Source organism: Pezoporus occidentalis, unplaced genomic scaffold (genome assembly GCF_034315485.1).
Source record: "Pezoporus occidentalis ecotype Australia unplaced genomic scaffold, CSIRO_AGI_Poc_V1 ctg209, whole genome shotgun sequence".
Classification (NCBI taxonomy): Eukaryota; Metazoa; Chordata; class Aves; order Psittaciformes; family Psittacidae; genus Pezoporus; species Pezoporus occidentalis.
In genome coordinates, this window is record NW_026913953.1 from 267,249 (window position 1) to 280,022 (window position 12,774).

The 12,774-nt window shown below is 41.3% G+C and overlaps 1 protein-coding gene across 2 annotated transcripts in view; it reads left to right on the plus strand.

Moving 5' to 3' along the window:
- DAAM2 (dishevelled associated activator of morphogenesis 2) overlaps window positions 1–12,774 on the plus strand; it is a 171,597-nt gene that overhangs the window by 50,317 nt on the left and 108,506 nt on the right. For both annotated transcript variants that reach the window (XM_062619065.1, XM_062619066.1), the window contains exon 2: window positions 1,832–2,034. In XM_062619065.1, coding sequence (XP_062475049.1) covers window positions 1,861–2,034 — 174 coding nt within the window. In that variant the 5' untranslated portion in view covers window positions 1,832–1,860. The remainder of the gene's footprint in view (window positions 1–1,831; window positions 2,035–12,774) is intronic.

Consider the following 12,774-nt stretch of genomic DNA (forward strand, 5'->3'; position numbering starts at 1 on the left):
GAGAAGATGGTCTGTGGTGGACAAGTTCGACTTCTTCTGAGGCTCTTTTGTGAAATCTTTTAAGAACTGAATCTCTTAAGTCCCCACCACTGAGGGGAAACAGAAGTTGCTGTGCATGCCATTGTGGTAGGTTTGAGAGCATTTTGGTTATGCTGACAGTGTCAGAGAACCGTTCCAGGGTTAAGTTGACCTTTGGCATCTCCTAATGAGGATATTCCTATGAATGTGCTTTTGAAGCCAGCATCATGCTACCCTAGTGTCCTGCTGAGACAAACCACCCCTTGCAGGGTTGGCATGCAGAGCAAAGGAAAGTGGACATTCCAGAAGACGGTGCTTGGTACCAGCTCACTTTCAGCTGTGTGAGAGTTGCAGCTGATGCCCTTCCAGTGCATAAGAGAAGGTGATACATAAATTAATCCTAGCACAAAGTAGGGCAGGTGCCTGCCAAATACATAGTGCTGCAAGGGTGGAGGTTTGGGTGCTTTGTTTTTTTGTTTTGTTGTTGTTTGTTGCTTAGGGTTTTCTTTTTTCTTAAGTAAGCATGCTGATGTCTATACAAGATGTCCCTGGAGAGCCTCTGGCTATGTGCAGTATTTTAAGACCCAGCATGCAACTGCTGTCCTAAAGGTGCTTTTCCTAGCACAGCTACTGTGAGAGCTCAAAGCAGCCTTGTTCTGGCAAGCAGACTAAAGCATTGTGGGGCAGGTTAGGGCAGCAGCTGCTCTGATGACAAAGCTCAGCTGTGTTGCTGCTAATACAGCATCCAGCATCCTGTGATTTGGTTTACCTGCCACCTCCCTCCCTGCTCTCCTGCCCTGTGCCCAGGAGCAGGGCTTTACAACAGGCTTTAATTATTTACTCTCTAAGGATATGGTGTATTCTGCAGATTAAGTGAAAAAGTGAAGTCCTTCAAAAATATAACACAAATAAGCCCCTGAGCTGTCAAACAAGTCCCTTAAAAGGGCAAAATATGTGGCTCTCTGTGGACTGCACAGATCCCTCCTTTCCAACTGCTGGCAGGAGACTTCCTGTTTGGATAGGCTGCTCACAAATGGTGGTGTGTGGTGAAATTAGTGACTCCTTGCTCCTCCTTCAGGCCTCCTTTTGCCTCCCTTTACACTCCTGATACTAAAGCTCCTCAAGCCTGGGTCCTGTCAAGATGGGGTAGCTCAAATGTACCTCTGAAAGCATGCATTAGCACTGCACATTTTCTCCCCTGGATACATAAAGCAGCCCAAACTAGTTATGTGTATTTGAAAGTGGGATAGACAAAATGATCCTACTGCAATACTCCTGGACATAGAGATATAGTGTTGGTGGTCTGGCTCTGGGGAGTGGGGGGTGTGTGAGTTGATTTCTGCTTTAATGTTTCATTCTTCATTGTATCTTGACCAAATGGCATGCCTCTGGAGGATTCTTCCAGTTATTCTGGGTAAATTCTCCAGTGTATGCTTTTTGCTTCTGATACTTTGGTTCCTTTACTATAGTGGTGAGAGAAAGGGCGATGGCATTCAATGGTAGCATTCAACCTTGGCTACTGGGTATTGCTGATAAATCTGCCTTCTGGGAAATCCCACACTGAATTTGTAAAACCTCTTTAGAAAGTTTGGGAGAAGTGGTTTACACTGCCATACAGGAACATGTTAATACCGTATTAAAGCATAGCTCCCTTATCTATCTTGAGTGTTTGTTTTGCTCTTTTGTGTCTTGGATCCTTCTGTTCTGTTTCAGTTGTTACACCTGTGACTTGTAACTACAGAGTGCTGCACAGGTCCAACAGAGTCTTGTTTATCAACTAATGTCTGGTTTGCTTTCTTTTTTCTTCCTGTAGAACATGATCAGAAGATAGCACCATACACCATGACCATGGCACCCAGGAAGAGGAATCGTCATGCATTGGGGTTTCTTTGCTGTTTTGGGGGTAGCGACCTCCCTGAAATCAATCTCAAGGACAATAACCCCCTCCAGTTCCTTGAATTTTCTGTCCCAATCCCACCAGCAGAAGAGCTCAATGCCAGATTCTCTGAACTTGTGGTAAGTTTCTGCTGGCAGATTGATATATTTTAGGGGGTGGATGAACTCCTCCTCTCAGAGAAAGGAGTAAAGGGACTTAGGGAACTTATTAAGGATAGGATAAATACTTATGTTGAGGCTTCTCGCTCCCCCTCATTCTTTTATGACCAATTCCTTGGTGGGAGAAAGGAGACAAATGATGGGGTGGATGACAGTGGCACTCTGTGAGTAAGTACAAGAAGATACTTAAATATGCTTAAATATGCTTATTTATTCTTGCAGCATTATGCAATCCTCCAGATACAGAATTGGGCATATTAGAAGGAACCTCATAAGTTTTGTAGAGAATCCCTGACAGCTGATTTCTTGTTAGCAACTTTGGTATGAAATCTGCTGCATGATATAGCACAGTAGGGGTTTTGGGCCTATAAAATAAGGACTATACTGTTTGCTGATTGGTAGCATACTTCTGGTGAGGTACAAAAAGCAGGTGACCATGCTGATTGTTTCATCATCCAGCTGCCTTTGAACCATGAAATTCCTTCCTGTTCATAATGTCTGTAATAGCACAGACATGAACAGGAAGGGAAGGATATATTTCAGGTGAACTTTGTTGTTTGTTTTTGTGGTAAATGTCAAAGATTCCAGTAGCAGGCACTGCACTTACTGTTCATTCTTGGTATCAAATGACTTCACTGTCTTTGCCCTCTTGTTCAAAAACACGGGCAGAAGGCATAGGGCTGTGATATTTTGCAGTCTGCATTGTAGAGGTGATGCCCATTTGATGCAGTTGATCAGCTATCTCATTACTACTCTGAGATCGGAGGTTATGCAAATTGAGTGTATATATAAGCCTGAGTGCTGGCACTGAGAAGAGAAATAGGAGAGAAAATACTGGATCTCAGAATTAGAGGAATTTGACAATAACCTTCCTACATTACACTTACAACATTAGCCCAGTAAGTTCTTATCCATTACCATGGCTTCAGAGTGCTATGAAAATAACCACATAATTTAGGTATGTAAGTGGAGGTTAACATGTGGACAACTATAGTAAGTCATAGTAAACATAGGGACAGCTATAGTTTGTCAGATCAGTGGTCTGACAACCTAGCCTAGGCTTCCATTACAAGATGGGGTCCAAAGCAGATGCCTAGAGTGTTTAGGCCTAGGCCACATTTAAGATGTGGCCCTAGGGTGGTCTTTTCCATGGTACTCTCCAACCCTCTAACAATTTTCAGCTCAAGGGCTTCCTCAGCCAAAGTTTCCTTCTGTGTACATAGTAATTTAGTATTGATTTATTTTCCATTAACTGTTTCCATGTCCCCTAGCACCCATCACAATTTTTTAGCATTTACAATTTTCTATGACAGGACTGTGAGAATGAGAAGATTTGCAGTGGTTTCAGGACAGCAAAAAGAGAGTATACTGCTTCTAAGTAGCAAATGAGGAATCTTCTCTTAATAGAGAGATTTCACAAAATCCTGGTCTATGTTTAAGTCAGTTAATCTTTTATGTGAGACTACTTGAATTTCTCTCTGAAAGCGCAGCTGACTGACTGGAGAATTCTGCTTGGTGACAGGTATCTCTCATGAGTAAGAGTGTAATTTGCTGTTAGTTTAATTCTGGGTGCTGTTTTAAGTATTGATTTTCACATGCAAAGCTTTAATTGCTGTATCAAAGTTCACCAGTACTGAGATCCATTGAAACATTCAAATCGTCTTTTATGAAGGTGTCACCAACAGATACACTTTGCTTCTGAACTTGGCATATGAAAGCTTGAACTTGTTTACCTTTGGGTCATTGTGAAAGACTTGGTTAGCTGCTGCTGGGCTTTTGCTCACTGAGAAGGGTGTTGGTTTCTATGAGGAGTTTTGAGAGTTTATGGTAATATTAAGCTTTCTGTTTTATGCCTGGCAAATACTGGGTTTCATGGGCTTGTGGCAGAACAGCTCACAGCTGCTTTCTGGAAGTCTGTTAAACAGTGTAATTTATAATGGTTTTGGTGCAGAATTTAATGACAAGCATACATGATGATCTGTAAAAGTTTTTGGCCCCAGAAGTTTGAGAGTTGTTGGTCTATGCTATAACTTATTAAATGTGCTGGTGCTGACAGCCTGTAACTGGCACATGCATTTCAAATAAATGAAGCTATTGAAATGAAAATAGATCATATTCATGTTCTTACATTTAATGATAGTAACTTAGCCATCATTACGTGAGAAGTGAGCTGGGAGAGAAAAGTGCTGTTTTTCAGAAGGCCAGTGGTGTGCATCGTACATTTTTATAAAGTACTTGGATAGGATAGGTATACATGTCCAGGAGTTCCTGGGTAGGCAAGTAACATGGGAGCAGTTAAGGCCTTTGAGTGAGAGAACCTGGGTGAAAAACCAGACTGGCCAAATGCAGAATTTGCCTAGAAGGGATAGTTTGTCCACAGGTCTGGATTAATGCATGTGCTATGAGACGCTACTATAAAACAGACTGCATCGGTATTGACAGGTCAGATGAGATTTTAATTGGATTAGAAAGATTCAGTCTAAATGCACCAGTGTAAATCAGCAACCTGGAAGTGCCTGAGAGGGCTCTGTGTGTGTATTACTCTCCCTGATGCTTATCCATTAGTCTAGTCTGGGTGCACTTGTACTATATAAAAACCAGATTTGAGTGTAAAGCCTGACCCAAATCCCCGAGTGAAATGATGACACCAACATCATCTGAGATCTGTTTTGAGAAGAGCATTTGTGTTAGATCCCTGAAGCAGGCCCAGGGGGTATAGCTTCATCTTGCCATCTGCTTTACAAAAGGGTATAAAAAAGCCCATTGGTGTGCTTGAATGAATTTTTAAAAGCCGTATTTTCTCCCTTGTTGCAGTTAAAATCTGGGGCATTTTCCCCACATAAGAGTTAATGACAAAAAGAGCTAAGCCTAGCCATGCTGGAAAAGCCTCCCTTGTGATGAGTTTTCCAGTCCAATAAATATTCAGTGTATTTCTACATGCCTTTCTGAGAAAAATGGTCATTTTGAGGGCCAGAGCATGTGTTCTCTTGTTCTTGTGGTCCCTATATTAATATATCATGAAAATTGAATTTGGAGATGTCCGTTTTGCAAGAGGAGGAATTGGGAATGTGTTGGGATTGTTTATTTCTGATGGAGTCCCAAGACCCCTCCAGAGTTTGCAAGCTTGTGTAAATGCCAGACTAAGGTGAATAAACATGTATGGGCTGATCTGTCTGGGGGATGCACCCAGATCAACCAGCTGAGTAACAGCAGCTCCTTAACTGGACTCTGACCAAGGCAGTGGTTGTCAAATGACAAGTTGATGCTGATTTCAGCAGAAATATCTGCTCTTGATGCTGCCCAACCAGAAAACCAGTTCTAGGAAAGATCCCAAGATTTTGTGTTACTTGAAGCTGCATGCTATGATGAGGCCTTTCCTCTTGGATTAGAAAATTAAACCAGAAAGGATTACTCCTATTATGGGTCAAATTCAATCTTTATTTATTCCATTGGGAATGTGCACAGAGAGTAGATATGAATGAAGACAATGCTCAGATTTTGCTTGGGCTAAGTTAGGAAAAGATGTAGTAGCTCTCAGGCTGTCTGCTGACAGTAATTGCCTTGGGACTAATGCAATGGTGACAGTACCAGTAAGTCCTTATAAGAAGTCTAGATGCAGAAGAAACAAAGCAAACAAAAATGCTTGTGACCACAAGCTTTACCCCTCGAAGGTCCACTTTTGTGCACCCAACTGAAAGAGTGCAGAACAGCTGGCATCGGCATCCCTCTTTCAATGAGCAGGCAAGGAAGAGAAGCTCTTGAGAGTAGGGTATGTGGAGTGGTCCTGTACCTCATAAATTACGAAACTGGCCCTACCTGACCATCAAGGCTGTTCTAGCCAGCATCTCTTCTGCTTTTTGCTTCAGTCTCTCTTCTCAGCTGTCACTGTGTGTATTACCATGGAGTAAAGTGCTACTGCACATGGTGGTCTTATTGGCAGGCCCCAAGCTGGTTTTGTGCCTGCTGGCAAAAATGGCTGTGCTAAGCACATGTGTTTTTGCTTGTACAGGTTTATTGACTGAACAGGAACTGCAGAAGAATCTGGAAGAACTATTGCAAGGCAAATAATTTTTTTCATGAAACAAGTTCTCCGTGTCCTTGTTCATATTTCTTAGCAGCAGTGTGTTCCTGTCACAGTGGATTCTGATTCCTTTTGCTCAGTATTAGAGCCCTGGACTCTTCTTGTTGGTTAAGGGTGGTGTGCTGCTTGATGCTTAAGATATTGCCGTCTATATCGCTCTTAGATGAGCAGCCTGATCCCAGATGTGAACATGGATCATGCCAAGAAATGTAACTTCAATGTTAGCAATTCAGTGAAAGTAATAAAATGTAAAGAATGATAGCACAGAGGAAAGAGGTGAAAGTTCTTTACAAAAAGTTCTTTACAAAAGAACTTGTGCTTTTGTTGTTTCTCTTTTTGTTTCTTTTGTTAGTGGCTCTATTGAGGTGATCATGGTATTTCAGAAGGTGGAAATCAAGACTGTCTACTTTAGTATGCACTGTTCCACAGGGAAGAAGTGGAATTGTCTTTTGAATTGCTGCTTTCAAAACTGATCATGTTATTACAGCCTTCAAGCCTGGATCAGTTACTTACTCCCCATTAGATTCTTACACAGGGAAAGAGTTGAGAAATGATTACTTTTATCCCCTCTTAGCCTTGGCTGCCTTTGAAGCATTCTGCTGTTTCGCTCAGGTGGGACATTGACTGGATTCTTCTCTCATAGTTTGTTTCTCTTATGTTGCATCTGAACCTGTTTTATCATAAATTTTTTTCCTTCTTTTCTTTTTTTCCTCAGAGTCCCTATATAATATGTTTTGTTGACTTTATAGATTCAGAAAAGCTTTTATCCATATTACAATTTACCATCTTCCCAGGCTTTTCCAGAGCAAAACTTTGGGCCTTATGCCAGCAAAAGCGCCTACTGAGTTACACTATTTACAGTTGAGGAGCAGCATAAATACTTATTAATTATCTGTATTTGAAAATTTCAGAATTATCCAGCATCCTTTTTGTCCTGCCATTATGTTTCTTTTCATCCGCTGAAATGACAATTTCATGTTCCCGTCATTCTTTAGTTGCTGAAAGAGCTTGCTGATTGGGGGAGGCACCATGCATTCTTCTTCTCTCCCCCTCCCTCTCTTTGAAGAGATCTAGGACACATTTCTAGTAGCATTGAAAGAAGTGATCAATAACAAGATTTGGGAAAAATCTGGTCTTTGCTTACTCTGTGACATTTCTCCACATCTGTTCCTCTTCTACCTTCACAGAGAGTAAAATTCAGTGATTACAGACAGTCTCTCTTCCCAGAGGAAAGTTGAGGAAAAAAGAAAGAAAAAGGAATTTTATGTTGAAGGAGATAAAGGTACAGCGTGGAAGTGTCTGAGAAAACTTTTATTTCATTAGAGGAAGCAAAACAATTTCTGAGCAAGGTATCAATTTGGCACATGCCAGATAATACACTCTCAAGGGAGATGAGATCCAAACCTAAATAACTGTAGTACCTTTTCCCATTGCAAACAGCTGACTTGGAAGTAGCAAGTTTCCTTCATGCTTAGCTCTCCCATGCGGGCCATTTAATGTAATGGATACAACATAAACCTTAGATGAAAACTAGGTTTCACCACATTGAATAACTACTCCCATATATCACCTGTCCCACTCAAGCTTGCCAAGTCATAGCTGTGGTAGTGTTCATGAGGCCCCTCTTTGGCTCTGCAACCTGAAAGAGTATTCATGATGTAAAGTACAAGAAATGCCTCTGTTGTGGGCTTTCATGTGAACATGGACAATATATGTCAGTGTATGTATGCATAAGAAGGCAACAGGTGTGTTTGTTTGTTGGCGGGCCTGGAGAATAAAGTTCTCTATTTCTCAACCAGCTCCCTCGGAATGCTTCTAGGGAGCAGATATGCAGAGCTGCCTGATCTGTTTCTTGGTTCCCAGAGTTGAGCAACACCTTCCCAGAAATTATCCTCCATGTCTGAAGCTTGTTTAGTCCTTACTTTCTCGCTGAAAGTTTGTGGCTTAGAAAGACATGCATTTTAGGTCCTCACTACAAACCCCAAACATTTTGATAACAGTATTTACTCACATTTAAATTCAGACATGTTACCAAGATTTGAGTATTTCAACTTCAAATTACCTGTCTTTTGAGTCATTGTATCCTCTTGCTGGATTCTTTTGAATACAGGGATTTACTTTCTGTGTCACTTGCCCTGCGTGTAAATCATAGTTTCAGATTACACCTCTGACAGGCCCGTGGCTTTGAGTTCTTGATCAATGCAAATTTCTCTGCAACTATAATTTAAGAGTGCCTCTGTGCTGTTTTGCCCATAAGAACTTTTATTCTCTGTGCCCATCCCCAGTGTACTTTTCTGTAACGAGTGATTGTACCTAATCAGTTAGAAAAGTTGTGTAATGCCATATGCAATCAAGATCTGGAGAGGTTCTTCATTTTTCTTTGCCTATGATGAGCTCTGACTCCAGCAAGCTAAGTAGGCTTTGCTGGTCTTGGCTCAGTGGAGACTCCCCACCCCAATTATTTCTTCCTTTCTTGCACTTAATGAGAATGCCTCAGTGGAGGCTGTAAGAAAATACTGATGATGAGACTAGGCTGGTTTTTTTTTCATGACCAGAAGCTCATATCCAGGAAGAAGGCTTGGCATCTCCATCTGAGTAGAAGACATTGACTCTGAAGGAATAAAAAAGCAAAGCTTTGAGGCAGCAGATTGCTTTCCTCACTGATGGGGGCCAGGCCACAAAAACTTCCCTTTCTCTTGGGTTAGTTTATAGTTGCAAGATTAACATTTTTTTCATGCGCTTAGATGCACTTGTCTTCCATTATAATAATAGCAAAAGTACTGGGTGGTTTAAGTTTTCTGAAGCAATTAGGAGACTGAGGCTTGGGAGGCAAAAGCTCTTTGTGGTATTGTAGTCTGCCTAGTTATGCACAGATGTTCACGTATGTCCAGCACAGTTCTTCAGTCCAAGATTGTATATACCTAGGATACCTTTTTTGTTTTTAATTGTCCATATCTGGGATACCTTTTTTCTTTTTCTTCTTGCTCTTCAAAGAGAATTTTTCATAATGTTGTGTCAGTTTTACATGTGTCCCGTATACTATACATGAATACAAGTCCCCGATTTGAATGCATGCATTGCTACTTGCAGCTTTCTATAGTTGAATTCAAGTTCAAGTACGGAAGAGGTATTACTTTTCAGGCTTTGTGGTAGAGACAGCTTCCCCCTTCAGGCACTTACCTGCATATGGAGTCCTGAGATAGGGACAGGCTTGTGGCACCGAGTGCAGCACAATCGCTTTCATTCTCTAGGCTCCCTTCCAGTAGGTGCAGCTGGTTGGCAGCTCCCTGACCAGCTGTGTAAGAAGCAGCAGTCACTATGCTGCAAATGTGTGAGACCCAGATGCCATGAGAAGAGCATGAAATGGGAGCCAGGTCTCACATTCTGTGTCTGAAAATCAATAGGGTTGTGTAAACAAATGTAAATCCAGACCCAGCCTTACGTGCCAGATTTTGGATGGGAAGAAGCTGGGGGTGTTACCAAAGTACCTGTAGTTATAAGGCTTCTGTGCAAGGATACACAGTTTTGTAGATCTTGTTGCTTTACTACAAGACTTATGGACTGATAGTTATCTAATATAAAACAGTTCAGTTCTATTGGAGACAGTAGCGGAGTTGTATCCTTCTAAATTGCCTGAAATTTTGGCCTATGTGATATTTTCTGTGTCTGTGGTGATTGTTGGCTTCTGACTATCCCAAGCAGACAATACTGGTCACCTTTATGAAAGGTGGGGAAAGTTGTGGTCATGGTTGAAATATCTGGAGGGAATGTTTGAGTGTGTTCTGAGTATGATTTACTTAACAGTAGACATGAAACATCCAAGAAAGACTTACTGGACTACATGTTTTTAACAGGGAAATCCTAATGTTCCTTAAGAGAGCACTGGATTTTGGAAGCACAACAGATATGTAGCTTGAGATGCAAAAAGAGGGAAAAGAACAGATCCTGCCACTGAAGAATGGATGTGCTAAAATGTTAATCTAGTGTCTTCCCCCTCCTGAATGCTTGGGTGCTGTCATAATATCCTATTCCTTAAGCCATGGATGGCTTACTATTCAAAAAACTTTTGTCCACGTTTCTAATACCTTATCAGCTGATTTGACATCACTATCTTGTTTTAGCATAGCTGCAGTTGTTAAGCAGCATTACTTAAAAAGAAGAAATAAAAAACATAACATAAAGCTCTACTGTGTCATTTTCCTTAGGACATCATTAATGTTTGAATGTTTTTTGTGTTCCATTATGTCTATAACAAAGAGTCAGGAACTTTCTGGATTAAGTCTCAAGGCTGCTGAAGGGATAAAACACTAAGATTATATTGATAGTAGGAGTTATACATGCTAGCTGGAAGGATCAAATTAATTTACTTTTATTTCAGCTTTCCAGGGCATTTCCAGCTCTACTTGCATGGATACAGAGTAGACAATTTCCTACCTTCCTCCTAGAATTGAACCAGTGTTCTTTTATAGTTCCTGTCACGTTGATGCCTGCTGATTTAGAGCAGCAGCCTCTGCAATTTCCAGTAGAAATAGAGCCAGCAGCAGCAGTACAGGGATGTCCTACTGCTCCACTTCTCTGACTATGATTCTTGCCCTTCTGCAGTTTCTGTTCTTTCTTTACTTCTCTTTATTAGTGTTTTACATTGTTCAGAGCTGTGTAGGCGACATACAAATCTATTAAGTCCTTGTTCCTCACCCTTTAGAGAGGATGTTCGAATCTAGATTTGGTCTGCTAAGGAGAGGCAGGACACTGTTATGAATAAGGTCAGAAAGATAATTTGGGATGAGAAGGTGCCACCTTAAGATGCATCTGGGAGAAATGGCAGAGGAAAATACTACATCATGCAAAGAGCATGGTGGACAGATCATAATTCAACAGGAGATTCTGATAAGGAAGGATAGAGTTTTCCAAAGCATTGAAGAAAATAACACAACAAATGAAGTAGCTATGGTGCTGAAGGGAGAGCAAAGACAGGTTGCAAAGATGAGAGTGACATGAGATGAATGGTAGGCCAAGATGATCTTCTGGCTGTGCTTTTGGAGAGAAAGAGCTTGCGTGGTGATGGAAGGAGGTTGAATGTCAGATGTCTGCTTCTTCTACATCTCACAGAAGAATAACCACATCTGAAATGTTGTAGGAGGTATGATTTATCATTTAGCCTGATTTGAGCAAGAAAGGGAAGCCAGGTGCCTGTGATGATGAATACCTTATAAAATTTATAACAAAATAGCAATGTAAAAGTAACCACCTGAAGCTGGGAAAGCAGTGAAATTTTCCAGAGGAGGAAAAGTTGTGAAAGATGATGGGATGCAAGTGTTTTGCAAGATAAGAGTTACCCCTATGGAGGTACAGTGTAAACGGTGCTTGGGAGCAACTATTAACAAAATAAAGTAATTGAATGGAAAAGTAGGTAACAGTCATGAAGGATCACGTGTTTAATGTGTTGATTCAAATTAGTTTCTGTACTTTCTTATCTAGCAGCAATTTATTTCAGATGTAATCACCGCTCAGACAATATATCATATAGCCTGAAGGAGAATTGGGGGAAAGGGTTTATAATTATGTCATGCCTCTTCGTCTTTCTGTAGGCAGATTGTGTCCTCAGTGTTCAAGGTTATCATTCAGGGGACCTGTAAAGGTCCTTTAGGAAGGCTTTTCCATTGTTGGAGAGAAATGTCCTCCTTTTGTCATTTGCCCTGGTCTGTAAGACACCAAACTGGGGAGCAAAAGGTTTCATAGGTGAGGCTGGGTGGATACAGTAGCACCTTTTTAGGGTACAAAGTTTTCAGATCAGCAGCTTCCTTGCACCTTCCTCCACACTGGGTAAGGAGCAGCTTTTGGTTTCACTAAATACAGAAGTAGTCCTTTTGCTCATCCCTTCAGCACCATTGGGAGCAGCACATGGAAGGCCAGTGTCACAAGGTGCTTTTTCTGTCACTCATCACACTGGGCCCTCTCCACAGCTGCTCTTTGGCATGTTTTGTTCAGAGGAAGCACAGATGCCTTCCACCTGGCACTGGAACACCACTGAGCCAGAGCTTTTAATGCTAAATACCTCATTTTCTGTAAGTGAAAAAGTCAGAAAGCTTGCTGGGGGAAAAACATTTCAAGAACATTGTGTCTTTTTCCTAGCTACCTCTGCAAGTTTATGCAACTCATTTCATGTGTTTGTGAGCGTGTTTCCATGGTATGAAACAGAGAAAGAGTAGTGCTTCTTAACCAGTTATAGTATAGAATTATAACTACATTGAAAATGTGCCCAAAAGATCAGCATGTGCATGTTATAGGCAGTACAGGAGTCTTCCAGTGGCAAAACGTACTGTATTTGAAGATCTTGGGAGCAGATCTCTACCACTGCCTCCTGTGCACGACAGTGTTATGCAATGGTTTACTAGGTGGAGGTTTGAAGAATAACTTCTCCAAAGGAAATTACAAGGGGAAAGCAGATTGCAGTTTCCCAGTTTGGAAGGTGTCCAGGGAGATCCTCGAGTCATGGAAAATCCATTGGGTTTGCTTTAGTGGCTGTGTTTCAGCATTACATCTTGTGTAGAGAGCAACAACTGGATGAGTTTGTCAGTGTAAAGTTGTTGGCTTCTACATTAATGATGTGAGAGAGCTTT